Source organism: Paramormyrops kingsleyae, chromosome 1, assembly GCF_048594095.1.
Source record: "Paramormyrops kingsleyae isolate MSU_618 chromosome 1, PKINGS_0.4, whole genome shotgun sequence".
Lineage (NCBI taxonomy): Eukaryota > Metazoa > Chordata > Actinopteri > Osteoglossiformes > Mormyridae > Paramormyrops > Paramormyrops kingsleyae.
Genome location: NC_132797.1, coordinates 68,540,618 through 68,565,270, shown reverse-complemented (window position 1 = coordinate 68,565,270; position 24,653 = coordinate 68,540,618). Strand labels below are relative to the sequence as shown.

General features: G+C 45.3%; 1 protein-coding gene across 6 annotated transcripts in view; it reads right to left on the bottom strand.

Annotated features, from left to right (window-relative positions):
* Nucleotides 1-24,653, bottom strand: part of LOC111854902 (RNA-binding motif, single-stranded-interacting protein 1) — a 40,673-nt gene that overhangs the window by 4,073 nt on the left and 11,947 nt on the right. The window contains exons 1-11 of one of the 6 annotated variants that reach the window (XM_072718442.1): nucleotides 22,938-23,305; nucleotides 20,865-20,942; nucleotides 16,404-16,585; nucleotides 11,189-11,247; nucleotides 8,620-8,711; nucleotides 3,182-3,339; nucleotides 1,891-1,970; nucleotides 1,258-1,367; nucleotides 958-1,004; nucleotides 778-865; nucleotides 434-484 (exon numbers count right to left, since the gene is read on the bottom strand). In XM_072718442.1, coding sequence (XP_072574543.1) covers nucleotides 434-484; nucleotides 778-865; nucleotides 958-1,004; nucleotides 1,258-1,367; nucleotides 1,891-1,970; nucleotides 3,182-3,339; nucleotides 8,620-8,711; nucleotides 11,189-11,247; nucleotides 16,404-16,585; nucleotides 20,865-20,942; nucleotides 22,938-22,988 — 996 coding nt within the window. In that variant the 5' untranslated portion in view covers nucleotides 22,989-23,305. Of the gene's footprint in view, nucleotides 1-433; nucleotides 485-777; nucleotides 866-957; nucleotides 1,005-1,248; nucleotides 1,368-1,890; nucleotides 1,971-3,181; nucleotides 3,340-8,619; nucleotides 8,712-11,188; nucleotides 11,248-16,403; nucleotides 16,586-18,977; nucleotides 20,446-20,864; nucleotides 20,943-22,667; nucleotides 22,674-22,937; nucleotides 23,306-24,653 lie in introns of those variants that run through there. The other 5 variants (XM_072718439.1, XM_072718443.1, XM_023833594.2 and 2 more) reach the window with 5 other exon arrangements.

Below are 24,653 nucleotides of genomic sequence, written 5' to 3'. Positions count from 1 at the left end.
CACAGCTGCACTGCGTCGGCAAGAAGGACCCGCACCAGACTACACATCTGACAAAAGGGCCTCACTGGAACGGCCAGTAAAAATATACTGTATAATTAAGAAAGATATAAAGTAAAATGATGAAAATAAAGACTGTAGATGAACACTCGCTCGAGCAAAAAAAAAAAAAAGTTCCGGTAATCAACGGCAATGCTACAGAACTCAGAAACTTCCTATACTCAGTGCAGTGACTTTCTGTGCTGGGGTGGGGGGCGGCAAGGACTGGGGCTCAGCATATGCAAAACCTCAGGGGAGGGGGGGTGATTACCCAGCCACCCATGTGTGCCTCCACCCAAAATGCAAACAACTTTTGCACAGAAGGACCTTACGGCTACTGGAAATTTGTTGTGAAGTGGAGTAAGGGGGGAGGATTGGGGGGGGGGGGGGGGCTTACCGGGTGCTGTACGAGGTAGGGCTGGTGTGACACCCAGGAGGGATTCTGTACCTGGAACATCAAACACACTGCAGTGTAAACACGCACCAGCCTGGACAAGAGCTATTTTGGGTGACCACAAATGTGCCTGCCCAAATTAGCTGTACAGTCAGACCCCAGAACCAGGGTGCAGTCTTGGGGTTCTGCAAAGAGGATGAATTTAGATCCCATTCTCTGCATACTAGATGAGGAATATTATACAGCCTACACACGCTCAGCTCACCCCAAAAAGTTATGTTAATGCGATATAGGTCTGCTTGCATGGCATGCGCATGGTCGCCGTGACAACGGATGATGGCACATACCTGGTAGGCGGATACAGGCGAGATGTAGGGCGACATGGGCGTCTGCGCGATCATCCTGTTCGCTATGCTGTACGGAGACGCGTAGTACCTGAAGGTGGAGGACGGATCAGAATGGCGGTGATACTGAGTGAGTCAAAGCGAAGATCGACGGTCCCGCCTCAGGCGCCCAACGCCTCTTACCCGTTTTGCATGGCAGCCGTGGCGGGGTCATATGTGATCATCCCTGCCTGTGGGAGATAAGAGCAAATGCACAGGTACAGTCAAACCAATGCAGCCGCAGCCTGACTCATGTCCGCCGCTGCCTCCACCGCCACGCTAAATTTAGCGGTGGCTGCCTTCCTGTGCGTCGGCACACCTCGCTCTCGCCTGCAAGCATCTCGGCGACAGCCGGGCGGCTTCGCCTCGACGCGGCATGGGGAATTCTGGGATACCCGTGCCCCGGCAGGACACGGAAAAAGCGGCAGGACTTACAAGCCTCACCTCGGGGTCCCGGGACCACGCGCGGCCGTTCTGCCCCGTGTACTTGCCCTGGCTCTGCCTCTTCTTCTGACCACCATCGGCAAACTTGCACAGCAGGGGTTCCGTGGGAGCTGGACAACATGGTGATGGGGGGGGGGGGGTTCACTGTAGGGTGCCAGCACTCATCCGACACGCTGCACCCATAATCCCATTTCCCCACTCCAATAACTCCCAGTAACCCTTCGAACACCATTCCGTCCATATAATCCAATTAAGAGCACATAAAGTGGAGATGTGTACCATAAAAGCCTGTGTGTGTGGGCGAGGGGGGGGGTGGGGGGGTGCTTAGCTGCAGAAAACCTGCTACCCACAGCGCCTCAGCAAATAAAATAAAACATCCAGAAGGCACCCAGTGAGTTGAAGAATAAGGGGACATTGCTGTGACATCATCGACGACCTCATTTCCTGTTTTGGAACGAGCACCATTCTGACTTGAATAATGTTGGCTGGCTTCTATACACACAGTCTCCTTTTTCTCAGACGTCTGTCTCAGAAGAGACGTTAACCGGAAATGGATGGCCTGTGCTAACTGAGCTGAGTGAGGGTGTTGGTGTCCTTGCTGAGTGAGGGTGCTTGGTGTCCAAAAGCTCTTACCCAGCACTCCGGAAGGCAGCTTAATGAACTTGCCGTTGAAGTGGGATATCACGGCATCACACTTCTCTGTTGACTCCATCCTGACAGAAATGCAGACAAATTAGCCAAAATAAATGTCTCTTGTTTTACCCACAATGCTATGCATGACTTCTATGCCACTTTTCCACTACACAGTCAGCCTGGATCTAACCCAGGAAGCAGAACAAAGGGGACACCCCACCCTAACAGCACGTTTTGGGACTACGGAAGGAAGTTAGATTATCCAAAGCAAACTTGCATAGCACAGTGAGAATACACATACTCCACAAACCCTCAAACATGAAGGGGCAAGGTGACCATGTTACCCACAGAGCCAGTGTCTCCCTCAGATCTTTTTATAATAATGACAGTCACATGACACAATGCCAGTATATTTGGTGATCACAAGAATGTTTTGCTGGCTGTGGAAGATCAAGAGATCGCATCTCCGTAGCTCACGGCCAACACATTAAGCACTTCCTCTGCACTCTCTGAATAAACTAAAAATGCAGGCCTCAGCTTGCCCAGACACCGCGGCACATGTTCTTACGACAGACAGAAAGACAGCGGCACCATGTGAGTCACAGACCCGGGCTTTTGGGTGAATCAGTCTAGTGTCTCCGTTACGCAAGTGTGAAAGGAGGAGGCCACTTCACCATAATTAAACATGGCCCGGTCATCGCGAAAACCGCTCTTAGACGGCAGCTTCGTTGAAGCAGTTTTTCGACTCCCCTCCTGCCAAGATTCAGTGAAAACCCATACAAATGATGTGAAGTCAGAAGGACTTTCAGAAGCCTGAGTTTCCACTAAAAACAAGTGACAAATAAAGAATCAAACTGCGAAATCTCCAAAACTCACTCTGCACAGTTCTTGTTGCTTTTGAGATGAGACCACCAATGACCTAAAGTCAGGCTTCCTCATAAGTTAGTCAGAGGTGGATAGTTCAGGTCCAGAAAGTACAAATCCAGACCAAGATTTCGTTTCAACCAACCACTTGACTGTGACCCTTTCTATTCATCTGGCTGGCTGAAACAAAATCTTGGTCTGGATTTTTACTTTGGGAACCAAAACTCATTCAAGTCCTCCTGTACTCCCATGAAGAACTTTAGTTAAAAATTCAGAAATAAATTCAGAGAAATGTTCTCAAAAAGTATCCCTTGGACTGAATGAGTTTTGGTAAAATTGCTCAAAGTACTGTTTGGGAAATCATGACCTTTGCCCCCTCAGTAAGTGTTGAGGGCCTATAAGGGCCAGCAAGGACCACGAGACTCACCTGGCGAAGCCCACACCTCTGCTGGCACCGTTTGAGTCCCTCAGGACCCTGGTTGAGATCACCTGACCGAAGGGCTTCAACATGTTCTCCAGTTCCTGCTCATCCATCGACAGGGGAAGGTTGGAAATGTACAGATTTGTTGGGTCTTGTTCCTGTTGCTGGTGACGACAGGAAGCAGGAAGATGTGTCAGTGCTGCAGAACGACCACCCAGGCATCCCATCATCACCCTTATCTCCTGGCAACCAACTCTGGTTACAAGTTCTGACACCATTGAAGTAATTAACAACCTCAGAATACGCAGCGTCTGTTCTGATCATTAAAATGGGCTTAAAGAGAATTTTATCACGCTTCCCAGTGATAATAAGGCGTGAGGGGCCAGAAGATTTGCTTCAGTTGGGATGAAAAACATAAGCAGGCATCAGGCTAGTAGAGTTGAAGTTCACAGATTGTTCTTATATTGCACTTCTGGTCCTTGAATAGTCTTATTAGGTTCTTGCTTTATTAGAAGTTGCTGTGTGGCTCGTGCTGCAATACTACTTATACTCATACCTGGGCATTTATTGGAAGTTCAGCCTAGCTGCACTTACACCTAGTTAACTCCTCGACAACACCAATGTTTGTACTGTGCCATTTGTGTTTTACGTGATGTTGGACAAAAGCGTCCGCAAAACATGTGAATGTGAAGCCTCCCAGTGTGAAGAAGTGTCTTCTCACCTGACTTTCCCACAACCCAGGACATCCATACATTCCCACATCCCCAATGGAGAAATCTCTCTGCTGACCCTGGAACCAGAGACTTAACGCACTCATTCACACAACACGCAAGGCACAAGACATAAAACGTCATACACCAGGAGTTCGCCATTAAAATCCACCATTGCTGTAATACCGAGAGAATAGAATGGATTGCTCAACTAATATGATGAGAATCGCTATCGGTGGGAGTCTGGAGGCCGAGGGAGTGAGCACTCGTCTGAGAGGTCTCACCGCGAGATTCATGGCACCGTTAAAGACAGCGGTGGCAAACGTGTCTCAATCGCATGATGCTGAGTCATCCCTCTGACTCCAGCTCCAAGCACAATAGGCAAACCGCATGTCATATATGTTTATGTATATATATTTTTTTAACTAAATTCTAAGGCACCATAAAAAGACCCATTTAATCAGAAATGTAACAAAAGGAAGTTAAAAGCTACAAAAGGATGCTATGTTGTTCATCTGCATTATGTTAAAATTCAGGTTCCTTAATGCTCATGGGAGTTACACAAAAATATTCTGAGCCAAAATTAAAAATGATTGGTTTGGAGAGATAACCAATCAGATTGTAGAGGAGATGGTCCCAGCAACTAGAGGAGGTGGGACCAACCAATCAGATGTCTTGGTCCTGCCTCCTCTAGTTGCTTGGGCCCACCTTCTCCACAATCTGGTTGGTTATCTCTCAGAACCACTCATTTTTCATTCTGCTCTCAGAACATTTTTGTGCAAGTAATACTCCCCTGAGTTTCAAGCACGCGTGTCTGACGCAACGAAAAATGGATGCAGCAAAGTTCTGAACAGCATCACCTTAATCTTCAATGATGTGGTTCTAAAGGGGATTCACTCCCTTTGGTAATTTTTTCTCGTGGACTAAAAAACGGTGATTCTTTGTGTGTTCTCTCAGAATTGAGGTATCGTGACCCCTTGCTATGGATGTGCTTCGTAATCTCCGCTGCTGTCATCGGAAGGCACAGAACTATTTAAAGGCCGCTCTCCTGTAGGGAATGACGGGGTCTGTGCAGTGTTTCGCATTAAAAATCACCCCTCCGCGGGAGGCTGCACGATCAGCGTGTTTAGAAGTGAGAGCTGCATCATCACAAGGACCAAAGTGCAGGGCGGCATCCAGGCAAGGGCAAGATGGGCAATTCCAAGGGGGGCACAGACTTCGCAAACCACTAACACCAACCGCTTGGTTGCCAAGCGCGCATCCAAGACAAAGGGAAGTGGGTGGTGAAGTTAGCCGCAAGTTGGGGCTCTGGAGGTGAAGTTTGGGGTTCAACCGGCAAGACAGATGAGTGGCTGGGTGGATGTGATCACTGAGAATCCCCAAGCTGCAGTTCACCAGGAGGGATGCTGGAATCCGAGGTCCGAGGGGTGGAAGGTGTCAAGCACTGAGAAATTCAAAGGTTTAACTTTGGTAAAAGGGCAAACGGGGACCTACCCTCACTTTGACACTCAGAGATATGGCAGGGGGACGCAGAAGAAGGTGAGGTAGGGTACACTGGCTACCAGAAGCCAGCGGTAAAGGGCGGAAGCAACACTATAATGGCAGAGATGACCGCAGAGATGACCGTCAACTTAAAATGAGTGAAACAAAAAAATTCTGCTGTGGTCTCTTTTTTGGAGAACTATTTTATTTATTTAATTTCTTAATTTTTAAAATATATTTTTTTATATATATATATATAGCATTGGTGGGAAAGCACACGATTTTGTTGTACATGTACTTATCAATAAAGATATCCTATTGTATTTATAATTAATTATAAATAAACTTTATAGTATAGAATGTCATATAGATCAGAGGGAAATTAAAAATAAACACGTCGAGTTTCATGTATTCTGTACAAGTTGCATGACCAGATCCAAGCACATTGTTTTATAAACATATTTATTCAATATTTCACTGCATTAAAATTAAATGTTCTCATGATTGGACTCTTTCCTTACTGTGTCACGGCCCTCGGCAGAAAGAAGGAATCGAACATCCTGTACCGGAAACAGCTTTTTCAGAAGCCAGACTGCAGCCTCATCAAAGAGAGTTTTCTGGATGCGTCTTATTTCAGGAATTCTGGGTTTTTAACATCTATTTAAGTAAAGGGTCATTTGGCGCGCAGGTCGCCCCTGATGTGAGACAGGCTCTGCCGTCATCTGAAAGAAATTAGAAAAAGTGTGTGTGGGGGTGTGGGGGTGGGGGGGGGTTCTTCTCTGTGTGTGAAGAATGGCTTTTAAAATGCGGGACAGAAATTTGGCAGATGCAGTTGACATCTGTTTCTGTAGAGAATGGGGTCACCAGCAAAACACTCAGTCATTAAACATCATGTGACTGGGTCCTGCCTGCGCACGGCCAGATCCCCTGATAAAGGGATTTAATGCCTCTCTTCCCCTAGGAAAAAAAGCACACCGTGTACTCTGGTTCTAAGGCCATTTGTCAGGAATTTTACTGGGGAACCACCCATATCGGAGGTCTACGGTTAAGGAGAGACAATTATCACTCAGGGCTGGGGAGTGTGACCAGGCCAAGGCATATATAGAAAATTCAGGCATACACAGCGCCGCTGTTATAAGTCTTCCCAAGGTGAAATGAAGATGCGGCTTTTCTGAACTATTTTTCTGACAGCATCTTCGTTAAAACTGCAGCCAGCAGATTTAAAAAGTTTTTTTTCCCCCCCAACAAATTATAACGTATTATATTTCGTTATATTTAGATAATAATGTGACTCTCTGCCTCTAGCTATAAAAATCACAGAACTCAGCAGACAGACATCAACAGAGTTCATTTCCTCAAAAAAAAATAAAAATAAAAATCTACCCCAGAGAAGAATGGAAAAAAGGTTCATTAAATCCCAGCAAGTCATGGGATTAATGAGAGAAACTAAAAGACCATTTTATGGCCTGTATGTCAAAGCACACAGAGATTAAACTTTAGCAAGCCTGAGAAAACAGCTTTATCTAAATTAGAATTAAATGAGGGGCTAAGGGTGGTAATGAAGGTGTTTTGAGGGGGTCATATCAGACTGCTGGGATTCAGTTTAATTTGTGTATTTCTCTTTAGTGTCGCTGGCCTAATTCTCTAGGCCAGTCACCACGGCAACAGTCAATTATTTACTTACCTTTCTTCAGTCCCAAAATGTAAACCAGCTCGTTCCCAGTCATTCAGACTCGTAACCGGAAACGGAGCATCACGCAGGTTTATAAGGGTGCCTAAGGGTGCATGACCCCCTCAAATAAATAACGTGCCCTCAATCAGTCCATGACTTGGGCCCAGAGTAACTACATGGGCACCGCCCTCATAAGCCGCTGGTCTTAAGTTAATGCGATTTAATACCTAATATATTTGATATGAATGCACTTACTGAAAAGCCTATGCAACGTATTCCCTATATAAGGGGCATTTCTGAATTTTGTGAGCCGCCAGTCAGCTCCGTTTCTCTCCGACGTGACCTCATGCGTAGGGCAAATGAGTGCGTTGCTATTCAGTTTTAACGTCAGTTAGCTATCTTGAATCAAGATGGACAAACATCAGCAACTTTGCACACAAAGACAATGAAATGAAAGGGGGAGGGGTTAGCCCTTCTAGGTGCTGTTGCCCCGGGGGCCCTTAATGCTCCCTGTCCATGACTGTCACATGCCTGCAGCGATTGTGCCCCCACACTAATCTTACAGGCAGCCTTAGTGGTTTTACTCTGGACCCGGAACTGCCACCACAGATGTCAATCGTCCCAGTCGGCCTTTGCGAACGGAACCTCGGCCTGCGCATCGTGTGTATGAATCTATGGTTTGCTATGCAATGCTCACCAGCACAACGGGTTTCAAGCAAAGACGCTAAACATAAGGTCATGTGACACGGTAAAAATAATTAGAAATGCAATAAAATGTGTTGCGATTCTTCAGCGGGAAAAAAAAACCAAAACAAAATGACGATATTTAGACAGGCAGGTTAAAGCAGGGTATAGGGAGATGCTGCTGTCACACTGCACTGCAGATGCACGCATAGCGCGAATGCTGGGGTTTTTGAACCGCGACGAGCGGGTCGGATGCATCACGGGGCGCTAAACGCCAGCACATGCCATTCGCACCACAGCACGCTATCCTCTTCAGCCGACACAGACATCAGCTTGACATCTCTTCTGCCAAGAGCTGCGCTAGCTGGCGGGACAGACTTAATGCCGTGTGTTGCGATTAAAGACAAAAACGCTAAAATCAGAAAAGGGAAAAGGCACAGGGATTTGCGTATATGGCTTCATGCAAAGGTGCCAAAGATACATCTTTTAGCCGTCTGCGATTTGCGTGGTCGTTTATTTGGGACTTTTCTGTTATAATCACACAGGTATAATAGATGCGTTCTGGGAATATCATATCTACTCTGGGCTTGTAACACAGCTCGTCAGTCAAACCTTCTGCTACGCCTGTGCTAAAGCGAGCGATTTCTCTTCCAGAATCGAAATATTATTATAGCTACTGTCCAAGTCGCATTCCTGCGCTCTGACCCGGGGACTCTCTAAAAGAGGGAGGCTCCTGTCAAGATTATAGGGTTACACTCTTAGAGAGACTATAAAAAAAAATGAACAACCACAGCCCATGTGGTGTCAGAGGCTGTGAAACCAGAGTGGTGAACGTCGGAGGGCTTCTGTGTTGGTATTTCTATGATAATAGTGAGACTAGAACCAAAACTCCTCACCTTCGCCATCTGGGCTTGGACCCCGGTGGTCTTCAGGCCTGTGACTGCTTTCTGAGCGGCGGCTGGGCTGTCAAAGTCTACAAAGCCGTAACCTATGTGGGTGGGGGGGGTGGGGGGTGGAATCCAAACATTCTGCTTGAACTGGATATCATCTTTTGTTCTACCATGTTCATCTAGGACTATATAATTAGCAAAAAGGTGAAATTTACGTTGTTACATTCTTCACTAAGCTTATCAGTAACATGATACAAAAAATTACTTTTCTGAAGACAACACTGGGTGAGACATGTGGCTGTGATGATAACAGTTGAAACATATTTGGACATTTTGAATACAACTTGGCCATTTTTTAGCTGGGTTAAGACAGAACCATAGCAAAGAGAACATTCTGCATCTGGCTCCATCTTTATAGACTGCGTTACAGAGACGGGAAACACAAGCACTGCAGTTTGTCATGACGACGCACTGCAGTGCAGGTCCGACCAGTGTCTCCAGGATGTGATACTGCACTGAAGACTGAAAGCTCATCCAGGTATAGCCTGCAAGCTCTTCATTGCAACGAACAAGGTCACATGACACCCGAATAGCGACATAATTACCAACCACCGTTCTTCAAGCAGCACTGCATGTCTCTAATACCAGTGGAGTTCAATTCTCTGCCTAATCGGAATGCCCAAAGAATCATGCAACACATTTATTGCCTTTAAGCACTGTTGTGACCGAGTATTATAACACTTACAGTTTTTCTCCGTTGCTTTGGACAATTTCTCGAAACTATCGCGAGGTTCTTTTAACTGCTTATGCATGTCTGAAAACAGTCCGTACGCTGCTGCACATTGCATACCCAGCAGATGAAGTAATTCATTCAAAACCTTTCATTCATGTTTTAATATGCAATTTTCTTGTCAGCCATTTAGTCAATGCCACCAAAATGTGAAATTTCTGAATCACTACCTAGCAACATGCCAGTCAAAATGTTTAGTCATGTTGTCAACAAGAAAATATACTATGGAAATATGATTTGGCATGTGCTGGAAATTTAAATTGATCAGTTGTCACTCAATTGTTGTTTGCTATCATTTCGCTATACCTGGAAGATTTAAAAATCAAAACTTTTTTTTTGTTTTTTATTTTTTGACTGAAAATGTGTTTTATGTGGTTATGTTGGAAACAAGGCCAATTCTGCATCATGGGTTGTCCTGTCACTCCTGCTGCTCTGGCCACATATTTTCATCTACATCACATCTCATATTCTCCCTTACATACATCGAGGAAAAAAATCTGCCCCAATGACAGACCATGCACACGTTTAAATGTTATTCTGAGCAAAAGTAAACAAACGAGAAGCATATAGTTCATTTCGGCAACATGACTAACACAGTGTTGTCAACTTTGGTCAACTTGCTGGCATGAGATTTTCAATTGGAGACAAGTCTGCACACATATTTACATGCATGTAACAGTTGATTAGCTTGTAAATAGCCTGTAGGGTTTGCAAACTACCCCGATACTTTTGATGTAGCTAATTTAGGTTCATAATGGAATAATATAGATTTGCTGTAAGATTTCATGCATGAGCGCGAGACTCAAAAAGTGTGTGTGTCACGCCAGATGTGTGAGAGTTGGCAACCCTGCTAATGCAACTGATTTTTGGGCTAATTGAAAGTGAAAATACCTAATCCTATAAGACCCAAATGAAATCATTTGTGAATGAAGGAAAACAATGAGAAATAACATTCTGTTGAGAGAAACTGACTTCAGGGTATGCAGGTTCACATATGTGGTTACGAGAGGCACTCCTTAAAAATTTGTCCAAAGCAACCGAGAAGAACTATAACACCCAATTGTTGATGTTGAAGGCCTCTTGAGGCCTTGACCTTTTGATGTGGAAAGGTGAGTAGGATCAATACATTATGTTCTGGACTACTGTAAATTTGAGCTCCCTCATTTGCATTACACGAGGATTACTTAGCACCGATTGGTTATAACATTAATAAGACGGCCAATTGGAATTAGGTTATGGATCACTCTGTTGGGTGGGACAGATAGCAGTACTGCAACCCCACACTCCCTTTTTTAATGGAGATGAGGAGACCTGCCAAGGCCTGCAAAGTACCACCACTCCCGTAGAAATGCACAGCTGTGGAAACAAATTGTGACAGGAGACAGCCGTCTGCGCTCCCTGCTCCGAGGTCCATCCTTTCATCATAAATGTGCAGAGTGATGGCCAGGGGGCTGGGCTTCCATTTCAAGGAACCCCCCCCCCCCCCCCAAGACCGGTCCTCTTGGTACCTTCCTTAAGGTAGCCTGGGCAAACTTTCACGCTCACTTGCAGACATGCGGCTTTTTTTTTTAAGGTGGACCCGTTTAATCCTTGGTTTCAAGGTTTTCAATCTCAAACAATGTGACGCAATCACAAGCTCCTTAAACGTTGACAGAGTATCTGGATTAAGAACGAGATACCACTAGGAGTTCAAATTGGGTCTGTTAACTCGGGCATGTTATGATTTAATGAGTCTCACAGTGTCACCAAGACAACAGCAAAGAAAGAGAAAACAGCGATACTGACCTTTGCATTTGTTCGTCGTCTTATCCAGGATGGCCTTTGTTGACACTATTTTGCCATACCTAAAAAGACGAGAGAGAGAGAGAGAGAGAGAGAGAATCTCATTGTCGAGATGATTATGCCTTAGACGAGCAGCTGTGGAAGAGACCACACGATAGGCAGAGCGAGTCCGCAGAAGCACATGCCATTTGGGACCTGGAGGACAGGAAGTCGCTCATGCTGAGGCGTAACCAGCCGTGCCAGAAAACCCAAAGCGACACATCAGAAAGTGTGGAGAGAACCAGAAAAACCACAACAAAAAGAGTAGCAGTTTGTGTATGAGGGAGACTAAAATAAAATGAGATTAAAAGAAGAGCAACACTGATGCTTGATGATCCAAATGTGCACCATCCCAGTGCTAATGTGAAGGACCGCCTCAGATCCTGACTGGGCTCCTACATGATTATCGGCAGTGAAATATGGAGGCTTGCCATCCACAGACAGACGAGCAAGGCCCACGGAGATCTTGAGGATTAAAAAAAAAAATAAAAAACAACCATAATAAAAGGAAGTGGCTTCCCTCCAGGGGGACAGCAGAAAACCATAAATTTTTCACAGTCAAGCGATTAACCAGTTTCCTTCCTCGGCCTCATGAACCTGGAGGCCGCTGGGGGTCACCGTCCTGGCCGATATATCATGGAGACGACCCTGGGGCAAAGCGTGCTTGGAAATGCAATCATGTTCCTCCACGAGAACATGCAGCACATCTGCCATAGCATAATCACAGCCCATGTATCTATATGAATAATATTAACACTGCTATACTGCTCTCATATTACACCATGTACAATAACAGGGAGATGATGGAAGTTCACAAGCATCAGACTGTCAAGGATAAATATTGCAAATAGCCTGATAAATTATTATTATAAGTTAAAATGGATTAGGTCCAATAACACAGGGGAACTTCAGAAATGCTTTGCTTATTTGTGCACTATATGTGTTTCAGGTTAAAATATAAAAATTTGAGGAAATTCCAGCCATAGCAGGGTATGTCCTACAGCAGGGGTTCTACCCCCTGAAACCTGGGATCGAGCCCTTCTGTGTCACGCTAGGTCTGGTTTGGAACAGATGCTTGGATCCACCTTTGCTTTCGTCGGTCTACGTTTGATGTCTAGAGCCGATGAAACACCTCCAGTTCTGCAGCTGGAGTCGAACAAGCGAGGTCACGCCGCCCCATGAAAATCCCGAGCAAACCCATCAGAGGCACGGATGGAGTCATCCTCAGCCTGAGTGGGCGTCGCCCCTCGAGGACGGGTTCTGAGATCCGATTAGCTTCGCGTGAAAATGGACGAGTCAAGAAGAAAAGGCACATCACCCAGTTACAGGACCGCCCCATCATAAGATTCCAAGCCGTGGTGATACGCCGTCCAACCGAATCAAGCTGGCAAAGCTCACACCCACCACAGAACCAATCAAATCTACCAAAAATTAGACTGAAAGACACATACATTAACAAGATGTCAGGTACATAAAGGAACATCCAACAACAGAGGAATTTCAAGGTGACCTTCAAACTGGTGCAGGAAGTAGGATGACATATTTACATAAATAAGGGCTCCGCTGACCTCAGGGAATCCTAAAGCAATCCACCAATCATATAGCAGGATGTCCCTACAAATTTTAAAATGCCTAATTGTCAATATATTATAGAACACATGGTTATTACAGAATGCAAACACCACACAAACCGACAGACAAGTGAATGAGCAGATGTGCAACATACAACAGCATTATTATATAATGAAAACAGAGACACACATAATTACTACCACACAGTCAAATAGTTGGTTCTACACGCTACTTATGAATCAGTACCAGGGACTGTAATATTGTTACTGCTACATACTTTTATTAAGACTTCTTAATATACATCTGAAGCTTCTTCAGCCTTTTGGGATGAGAGATGTGTACAATCCATAAATATACGTTGAATAGTAATTAATAAATTTCGTGTTGGGTCTAAGAGTGTCTTGTCATTGACTGGCCTCCCATCCACGGCGTCCCCAGCACCTCCAGGGATAGACCCCCCACCCTCTGAGCCCTTTACTAGATAAGCGGCATGGAAGATGAATGGAGGTACACGAGAGGTTCCTAACCACCACTTTTCAATCGACGATACAGCCAAATCTGACAGCACCAGCACTGCTCAAAGCCGACCTCTGTAATCTGGCTAAGAAGATCAAAGGGAATTGTCCACTCATCCGTTACGCTTCAGGAAGGCCTGAGTTACATTACATGGCAGAAAAGGGCACTTCAGGTCCCGTCTGGCCAGTCACACCGCTGATATTTGGGGGACAGTGGTGTCCACCAGCACCATTATTTTATTACTCAGTTCTGGCCAATCAAAGCATCCCCTTGAACCCCATCCCTCCAATGACAAGGAACTGGTGCTCTAATGTGGAAATACACTGATGTTCAGTCTGACTGCAACCCCCCCCCCCCCCCCATTTCAAGTTTACCAAGTTCTGCTCATTCCGGTTTTGTAAACCGGTCCGCTGCCTGTCACCTCCCGGACTGTACGCCATTCTGCCGTAATAAACTCTAAAGGCGACGATTCCGTGGGAAACTATGGATTAAGGAAGAAGAATCCAGCCTGGGGACCTAGCCCCATTTTTAAAAATGTGAAGACCACATCTCTAGAACGTGGCCCTGGATAAGCTCACCTCGCTGACGAAGGGAGAGCGAGACGGAGAACGTGGGGCAGGTATTATCACCCGGAATGCAAAAATGATCAAGAGCTTGCCAAGTGAAAAGAATCACGCTCTCCTTCCGGAGAGATCCATGGGGGAAAACATCTCAAGCCCATCCGGGGCGCGTACGACATGCGACGGGGACATCCGGAGCATCTGTGTGTGACATTCCTTTAAAAGGAAATCCAAGTCACAGGAGCTACATATGGTTAAACTGTCCCTGGGTTACCGTGTAAAGAAACAGAAGTGAAGCCCTTCTCATTACCGTGAGAGGACAGTTAATTCAGTCCACAGACGTTTAAAGAGACAGCGCACACATTTGAAACTGCATGCGGTCTGGAGGAATTTAACCCTGGTGCTTGGCTGGTGATGCGCTCCTTTAGAGGAGATGCCGTTTGGACGCGATTCCAGTAAGCTAAGGGGCTGGATCCGGACCAGGAATAGACAGGGCCAAGAACCTTATATTTGGAGAGGAACAGACCGCAGAGGAAAGGCAGCCAAGGAGGCAGCTATCCTGCCCAGGGCGGGGGGGTCATTTCGGGAGGACGTGAGGAGCTCGGTTCGTATTTCCTGCCGTTTGGGGGGCTGGCAGGCCTCTGCTGACTCACGGCCTGGGAGGACGGCACTTCCGAGGGAGGATTCTTCAGAGAAAGGGGGCAAAGGGATGGCAAAGGGTGCCGGAAGCCTGACAGGCAGACGCTGCAGTGAGGAGAGAGATTTAAACCCAGGTGTGGGGTGGCGTGGGTCTGGAGCCCACAGGCATCCGGCACCTGTCAGCCACAAATGACTTCTTTTTAGTAGGGCTCTCCAGGGTCACCGCAGCCTGCCGAATGCCACCCCATCCGGGGGTCGGGGACATGCCGGTAACGGGTCAGACTGACCCCAACCACAACAAGTTTATACTGCGAAAGCAAATATTTATATTTAAAATCGATATTATTTGTCCTCACGCTGAATAAATGAATTTTATAATGGATATTCGCATAATCATATACTTAATTCACATACTTCATTTTTCTTTATACATAATACATTTAAATGGTAAAAATATTTTCCTATGTACTGACACCTTGGATATTAAATATGTTTTATATACATTTAATATTTAATGTTTATAATAGTAATATTTTACAAATTCATATTTTTACATAAGATGCTAATAAAAGAATTACTTTCAAAACGTAGGAAAGTATGAGATCAAGGTCCACACAGGTTGGAAAATTTGAGGTTTGCGATCCCTCAGTGGCGGTCCCGTCCGTCCGTCGCTTCCCTGGGGGTGGGGGGGTAATCGAATCCGCTGCAAAGTCAACATGACGCGGTATCGTTTCGCGCTGCAGACGGGCAGCCAACGAGGTCGCACGCTCCGACAGGAAATGGGATTTCAAAGTCACCCCCGACACGTTGAGCGAACGACAAAGGCGGCCCAAAGATCACCGTCTAGACTTCGGACGGCATATAGCCGTCTCCCTCCCGCCGTCAGCTGTCAGCACGTTGCCACCCGCCTCCGTCTGTATCATTTTTCCTTTTCAAATTAAAATGTAATGCCGCTGTCGGCTGTCCCCCTGCCTGCCAATGCCGGCTCGTTCACGTTCAGGGCGCCTCCGCCAATCCACAAACCTGGCCCTGTGACACAGCAGCTGTCAAGCAAAAGCCGTTTTTTAACAGGCCTTTTTTAAAAATAAAGAAATTTTTTTTTAAAAAACAAGCAAGACAGATTAATAGCACATATTACCTTTCTTTTAGACACCAACGCAAATAAATTCCATAACCTGGGGGTATTCCACAAAAGCAGGATTTTTCCATTAGTCAGACAACTGCCAAATGTAAGGATTGTCCAATAAGAAAATCAGTTGCCTCTCCTCCTATTGGACAGTTTTCATGTTTGGCTTAAGATATCCAACCAACTGGGAAATTCTGTGGAATACCCCCCCAGGTCTTTTTTTCCAGGTGGCACCAAAACTCTCCCAATCTCACACGCCAAAATTCATGCCTAAAAATTAAGCAGTTATCATCCATACAGATTCTATACAGACTCTTTTTGCTTTATGCCAATCTGGAATTCATTGCGCACCAGTTTCTCGTAGCTGCTGTCCCCCAGTTCAGCTCACGTTAAGCAAAGAAGATTCTTCCGTTTTGTGCGAATTCAGCCACCCACTCGCTAGCTCAAGCTTCTCTGGGTGATGCAACGTGCTCTGAGTAACGTCTTCTCGATTTATACAAAGTCAACAGGGGGCACCATTGCGGAGCGCTGAGAAACACCCGATAGGCATGGCACATCAGAGACTGACCCCAGCTCAGTCAATAGGGACAAGGTTTTTAAGGGGAAGGTCAGTATCTCAGTTGCTGCCCTATCTGATCGTGAAGTGTGACGCAACAGGATGTACAAATGCATTATGGGAAAATGAGTCAAGAAGCTAATTGTAAGCCTGTTAGGCTGCAAAACCATTGAGTCGATCCACACAGAAACGCTAGAGGGAGGTACTTACGGCTGGCAGAGCTTTACCAGATCGTGGTCAGTAGTCCCCGGCGGAAGACCCCGGATGTAGAGGTTGGTCTTGCTGAGCTGTTCCCAGCCTGCCGTGCTGCTGCTGCTGCTGCTGTTGTTGGCGCTGCTGTTGGTGCTGGGGCTGGGTGGGGCCATGGGGTGTGAGGAGGGGGCCGCAGACACCTGCCAGGGTTACAGAGACGCAGAGAGCCGGCATTTCAGAACTCGAAACCTGACACCCAGATGCAGACGAGGAAGAGCTCCCTAGCATACAGACGACCTGCCAGCCTCACACCTTCCTTGACTTCATGATGTCATTTCCTCTGATTTATTATCTGCCAGAAGTTTCACCCCCCCCCCCCCGCGTTCATGCTACCAGAGACGCGGGCTACAGTCTCTTGTGATACAGCTGGCCATGTCTGCTCCAGCCTGTGTTAGTACTTGGGAACGCCACAGAAGAGTATGGGGGGGGGGGGGGGGGGGGGGGCTCCTAGCCTGTCATGAGGAATCACAGCCAGTCCCCAGGATACGATGGAGATCCATTCCCCAAGCCTGTCTTTAAGTGGGAACAATAATACAGTACATAATAATAATAATAATAATAATAATAATAATACCAACAACATGGTAATAAGGAAACATGGGTACTGTACTGTACCTGGAACCAACAAACGCAATGTTTTCATGAGTTTCACAATTTATTATGAACCATGGTATCCTATTCAAATTTTTTATGTAATTGGCTTTATGGCAGTCCGTTCATAAGTTGTCCATAAGTTGGATATTCTAGGGACTGCCTTGACATCAGAGATGTAGGTGTGCTCATGGAGTTCAATACATCAATCCATCCATCCATCAGCAGGTACCCAGCATGGAGAAGCATAGGGTATTGGCATACCAGCTAAATTCAATTCCATCCCAGTATTTTTATTTGGTTGCTCCAAAAACATTTCCAAACATGCTGTGTGGCTGAGCGGGTTTGGGCACTGTGCCTGTAGCCCTGTGCCTGTAACCGGAGAGTCTGTTGGGCCCTTCAGCAAGACCCTTAAACCCCAAGTCGGTCCTGGGACTGGCTGGCCCTGCTTCCTCAAAAACGTGTCACCTTAGATAAAAACATCTGGATAAAAGTCTATAAAATGCATATCAGAAATATAATTTAAACAATAAAAGAAGATGTTTTAGATCACTAGATGTTCAGGCAATCAAGACTTTGGTGTTCAAACTGACTTCACACCATGGACCCAATCCGTCATATGCCAGCTATCAATAAAAAGGCATTTTGGGCAAAATTAAGGGCGGATACTAACCATCGAAGATCTGAGCAAGAAAACAAAATGGTTGGTTAAGCAATCGCGTCCTTCCTGTTTGAACGAAGGCAGATGTTTTGGGTTGAGGGCCGTTTCCCTCGTGATGCTGGGAGACTTGGGCCCCCCATTCCTCCAGACACGCCCCCCCACCCACCCACCCACCCCCGCCGCCACAACCCCAAACACATCTGGGAAAGCTGAAGGAATTCCTGGCACAGAATGGGGGATTGCTTCATTCCACCTCCTTGTGCAAACCAAGTTCCAAGACTAAGATCCTCTGCCATAGTTCATGGGCCGTCAGACAAGAAGTTAACTTAACCTCCCTGGGGTAGATGCAACCGTGACTTTATCGTTTTTATGTTCAAATGAAACAGTGTTTTTCTAACTGGGAACAGGACACAGATTCGTGGGCTCCACAGAAACCCCAGGAACGAAATTATGAGCTTTCTACCTTCCCACTAATTATCACTGCAGGTCCAAAACTGGCTAAATGTTTAGTTTCGAAAATCCACTAAGACCCTGCAACCCTTACAGGATAAGCCGATGGATGATGGATGGATGGACAAATGGATGCATGATCCTTCTTTTTTTTTTTTTTTTAAAGATGGGACACGTCAAGACCTATTAAACTCGTCGTGCTTCCCCCTCCCAATCGAAACATGCAGGTGCTTCTGTGTTATGACTGAAAGCACAGATAAGGACTCTGCTCGGGTAGATCTGATTTCAGGACGAACTTTAAAAGTAATCTTCTCATTCGAGCGTGGAGGAGTAAAAACAACTTTTTTTTCTTTTTGGGGGGGGGGGGGGGGGGTTCTTGTTTCAACCTGCATGTCTGCTGCACTGTTTTAATCACCGGGTTTGTCGAAGTTTTGGAGGGAAAGTATATATGGGTCTAGTTCCAAAACATTCCCCCTGCTCACTTCTGACCCCCTCGAAAGACAGTAATTCTTCAAGCCGCTACTCCACTCGCAATACAAAATGGCCTTGTCACCAGTGGAAAATTCCCATTTGGCATCCCAGAGAACTGCTCAGACAGTGGCATTAGCTCACCGGCCTGGTGGGAACACGTTTCGCAAGATCTCTCTGTGAATGTACTCTCCCCTGATTGGCTGTGGTTACAAATGGACGTCATAGGCTCCAAGCAAAAAGGGGGTGGCGCCTATGAGTTGATGCTCTGAGCAGAAGAGGCGGAGCCTCGGTGGCTGTAATGCTCTGTGAGCGGGTCTTGAGTTGCCGCCTACATTGGCCAACTATTTCCTTCCTCTTACTCATTCATTAAGTGGCCCTGCTGCCTCCTGAAGTCGCTGCCCGCTGTCTGACGACTGGCGTTGGGCGTGATGAAGTGAAACATCTGGCCGGGCTCCGTTACACACAGGAGACGAGACCTGACCGCAAACAGGCTGCCAGGAACCAACTCAGGACAAAGGTTCGCTTCAGTAAGCTTCTGTGATGAAACTGCGGAATAAAACATTAACCTGGACCCAGTGGGTAATTTGCACAGGATTCCTCCAAATGCGGCTTTTGAGAAAATGATACATTGCCAAAAATCGGGGGCTGACACAAGATCAAAGAAACAAAGATTTCTAATACACCAACATTAATATTTCTGACTAATGTCAGTCCTTTCTTCAATGTTGAAAAACACAAAACAGCTTGATCAAAGAAAATCAAAGAGTATCCATTGCATGCAACACAGAAATTAAAATACTAAATCAAAAGTGGATAAGTGTTATTGTTTCAGTTTAAATAGGTATAACCAATCATCCAGTGTTTCTCTGGGACAACACTATATTAAAGTCGATTTAATTTAGCAAATCCCATTTTCTGAGATGATTCTTAACAGTCGTTAACGATTAAAAGCACTCGGTAGCCAGATACCTGGGGGTAAACGGTCTGAGTAACAAAGAGCGTGATGTGCACTCCTCCAGGCTAAGATCAAGTCAATAATTCTAGTGCACTATTTCGTAGATAAGTAGCAAAATACGAGAAAAGAAGAAAACAACCTTTCAAAGGGGAGTAAAGGTTATTTAAAAGGTCGAGCATGTCGCTATTACGCACCATCCTCGCGGGCGACAGAGTAAAACATTGTGGGGTTATCTTGTTATCTCACAGCAGTACAGGGTGTCATTCAAAGAGGAAATGTGTATTTACAATGTCCTCCTGACAGCCGTACAAATGCAAATGAACAGCTCCTCCGACGCCACGGTCCCACGCAGGCCGTTCCTGTGACTCCCCCTCAGTTTACAGCATAAAATGTTGACAGACCCCAGCCTCGCGTCTCCCCTCTTTTCGACATATGGAAAAGACGGAGAAGGTCCCACAAACTCCAAATACACGCCGTTAATGTGTTGCGGGGACTCCCTTTTCACATGGATGATCCGGTACGCTAAAGCGGCCTCCTCTGATGGGATCAATCGATTTACTAAACTCACCTTTTCCCATATCATTTGAGTATATTCACATACCCTTGAACATGTTAAGCTTTAACTTTCAGCTGAACTCGACCGCTACAAAGAGAAAATGCTAATACAAGAGCACCCGCAAGCATACAGAAGATGACTACATGATGGTAAACGTCCTGGAATGCTCGTCCTTTTTATGGTGGGAAACGTCATTACATCCGCCATGAATTTTCAGCCACTGTAACACACAACACTACACTCCATTTGGGGGAAAGAAGAATGAATTTCTGTATGAATGTGAAATTTGCATCTATGCTTGATTGCATTGTGGAAAAAAGCCCCCCCCCCCCATTTCCTGAACTTTGAGGGTGGCGAACAAAATATCATAACCCCTAGAGGACAAAGAAAGCATTTGTAAGACCAGATGGATCAAGTCTCTTACCCGAACCGGACTAAAATTCTCGGCGTTCAAAGTAAAAGGCAGCTGCAAAGGAGATAAAAGGTCAAGCCAACACCATGTCTATTCGATTGCACTGAGGCTCGAGTGCAAAACGGTGGCATTTAAACCCTGAAAAAACATATATATCCCAACAACCTCTTGAAGCGGCAGGTGAAAAAGTTGGGAATAATACACATTGTCTAGCAGGACAATACCGAGGTCCCCGGCTTACCCCCGGAAAAAATGTTCAATCAGGAATACTTCTATGAGACGGTTCATGAAGAATCAAAAAGAATGAGCTTTATAACTCTTACTTTGTTGTTCACTTTATGCACAATCTGCACTTGAGATACAGTCCCCAAACCCAGCAAAATCGGAAGTCGGGAGCCCAACTGCGGAAAAGCAAACAATGTCATCCTGTTAGTATCCCAGAGCCTAGACCTCAGTTGCCTGTTATTTTTCCGGGATTTAAATAAATTAATAATCTTGAGGTAACGAGGACAAGATCTATGCTTTCAAGTGGACAAATGCCGAACCTGAATTTTTCATGTTTTTAGTGGTACAACATGTTGTTATTTTGTGGTAAAATTGTAAGCTGACTTTGGCATGAGTGTTTATTCCATTCAGAGTAATGTAAAAATAATGATGGTTATACTGTATGAAGAACTGCTTGGAAGTTAACTTTTGTATCACTTTTCCACGGCCTCCATTTTCATCTGGAAAACTTGGGCGACGTGCGTCTCCAGCAGGGAACACGCGGCCTGTTTGACTGACATCATCTGCAAAAACCGCACGCGCCTGTTTGACTGACATCATCTGCAAAAACCGCATGCCCAATCTGCACATAACGGCCGTGGCGAATCCTCATTAGGAATCACCCATTTCGCCGACCAATGGGAGCACCCCGCCGGCCAATGCCAGATGTGGACAAAGTGACCCATTGAGGAGGAAACCCAGGCTTTTCCTCCCCTCTCTGTATCCACACTCCTTCCCAGACATTCAAAGCCTGTTTGTTTGCTTGCCTGCCTCTGGCTGCCTATTCAGCTTCAGGAGTGGAAGACTTGTAAAGGCAAGGGAGACCGGCATCTTATCAGGCTGCTCCAGACCAAAGAGGCCAGTCATAGCCGCAATGGAAACACACAGGGCTTCCAGTAAGTGGCCTCGCCCTTAAAGCCCCCCTTCTTGCTCATCGTCAACTCCCCCAAAGTGCCCTCGTACTCATTAATATGTACAGCACTGTGAAGGCGTCCCCCCCCCCACTAAATGAGGCTAACCCATATCTTAGCGTCAGATGCGCTGGACGTAATTTAATTTAAATTCAATACGTTCCGGTGCATTTAAACCGCACACACGCAAGGTACACAATGGAAACTGTACATTTCATAAGTTCTACAAACATATGAATAAACACGACTGCGTATGTGTTCGTTCACGAAAAACACATGCAAAAATAAAATGCAAAAAGATACAGGCGGTTAAATGGAATCATCTTAATGGTCGTACGTTATAGAATATTATGGCAAGGTCATTCAGCTCTATTCCCATACCCTCATCATTTCCTGAAATGGTAACAAGCATATATCCCTTCACGTTATTCTCTGTATACAAAAAAATGAAATACTGGATCTAAGGCTATTTTAAACGAATGTATAAACATTTAATCAACGATTTATATTTAAAGCACACGTTTGACTCAAAAAGGTCGTTGACTCCAGCCAAAAAAAATATATATTTCAGACGCAACGTTATTTCGATGTTGCGTTTATGAAACAGAGTATTTCATAAACTTTCACTCCCTGTTTGTTAGCTGTAATAATTTTAAAATGCGTTTTAAAATATATTTCAATATTTTCCACTTGTGCATAATTAAAAACTAAATGCGTATTTCACAATGTCCTCTTCTTAAAATTCAGCATCACGTTTAGAGGAGCAAATTGGCATCTTATTTTTTCTTAAATCTGGATTTTCTTGGCTCTTAAACCAAGTTAAAAAGGCAATAAAAAGTTATTAAAACAAAAATTACAATGATTTACAATGAAACAGAACCATCATCGAATACACGACATAAGTGAAACTAAACCCAGTTGTCCTTATTACCAGGATAATCGTTACATTACCATAGTATTCAGTATAGACGATCTGTAAACACAACCCCAGTCTGGTATTGTTAAAAGAACAGGACAATCAACACTTCACTCCTAAATAAATATTTGAGAAATAAAGGTATAAGCATACGAATAAACTGAGCTTATCTCCTGTAAAACTGTTAAATTGTAACTGCTCCGTCCATACGATCGGCTACTATGTATCTCTGTATATCTTGCTTGCTAGCTTTGAATTAGAATCACCAACCTTTAACATATAAGAACAAAATAGATTAGGCCTACCTGCTTGCGGTACGGCGTCCTCACAGGGTTTACAGTGCTCGCAAAAATCATTTTAAATTCAGGTTCCCGTCACAAGAAGTGTAAGGTTACCTCTACGAACCTATTTGTATCCAGGCGCTCGCTCGATTAAATTTCAAATTGGACTCTTGAGCGCATAAGACTTAAAAGCTACAGGCTCGGTCCCCCCGGTAAATCCCCTTCCGTTGCGGTGATTTGTAGGTATTGCGGTAATATAAACTGCGCCGAGGTGAGTTATCGATGCATCCAAGAAATCCGTCCCAACTCCGGTAGCCCAACTCCAGAATTTCGCCGAATTCATTGATCTGCAGTCAGTTCCCGCAGCACTGACCCTCCCACTGCGGAAGAAACCACTCGGCTATACGAGGCAGGGGGAAATTGAGAGACGAGACGAAATAAATACTTAAGCATAAATCACATTTCTTGTTAGAAGAAAAAAACGAAGTATATACACCTATTTCACATAAATTTTGGACTACCAAAATCGGTAAAACGGGTTTTATTTAAACATTTCCCAAATAGGGCATTCATTTTGGTACAATGTCCCCTATCGGGCAGAAGTTGTTTATTCTGGCATGCATACCGCACATTCCTTGGAGCAGCCACCAGATCCAAGTGGTAGGAAAAGCCCTGCGAGTTTTACGCAATTTATAGTTTCGTGGGACTTTGCAGGGAGGTGTGCCGTTCATCAATAATATAAGCCAAAGATATGAATTGGCCGTAATCCATGACCACACCCCTCTAGTGTTACATTAGTTAAATACCTAGGCTAAGTTACTCGGAGTATGACCCGCAGCGTTCACATTAGAGGAGCGCTGTCAGCAGGTGATTTACGCTGCACCCCGATTTGGTACTTTCTGCTCTGCCAACCGGCGTGCGATCTTTATTGCTGGCGACATTATGGCGACGCTGGGGCACCCTATGGCAGGGATAATTAGCCTATACAACAATATGAAATGCATGCTAGATTAGTTTGGCGGTAGTATTCATTCATGGTCTGCCCGCCCCCCTCCCCATCGCGTGAAATTGCTCTCGCCCATAGCCTAGGGGTTGTCCTAGTAGGTAGAAAGCACACTGCACAACAATTTTATATAAAAGTTTCAATGTGCTGCATATGTTACATAATCAGTCGATACACATATATACCATTCAACACACACACATCCATGAGGGCTAAAGTTATGCCCTGGTAAAAATGTAGAGAATGCAGCACCAAACAACAGTAAACAAATTCTTTATATTGCTAGCAGAATGCACCATTCATGGGGGTGGTGAAGAGGCAGCTCTGTTGCTGCTTCTGTAGGTCATCAAGCAGAGCATTGAACTCGCAACACAAAAGTTTGTGGGTTGGGATCCTGGGTGGGGAGGCCCACACAACCTGTCTGTGTCTGATTTCAGGCGCTGCATTTGAAGACGGAATGTGTTATAGTGGCGTCTCCTTTTTGAAGGCTCCTGGAAATGAATTATCCTTTTGCCGAGATCTCAAGATTCGTTGCATGAACCTTCAAAGGACGCAGCCTACAAAGGCTACATAGACCACATCCTTCGAAGGATGCAGCCCCTGAATTAAGACACAGCCATTGTAACCCTTCTCTCTTCTTTGGATCTGGATAAAAGCAGCAGGTAAATGTTGCATTGCACCTTCCTGTGTTGGGGGTTTGAATCACACCCCATATCTAAGTGCATAGAGCTTCCATA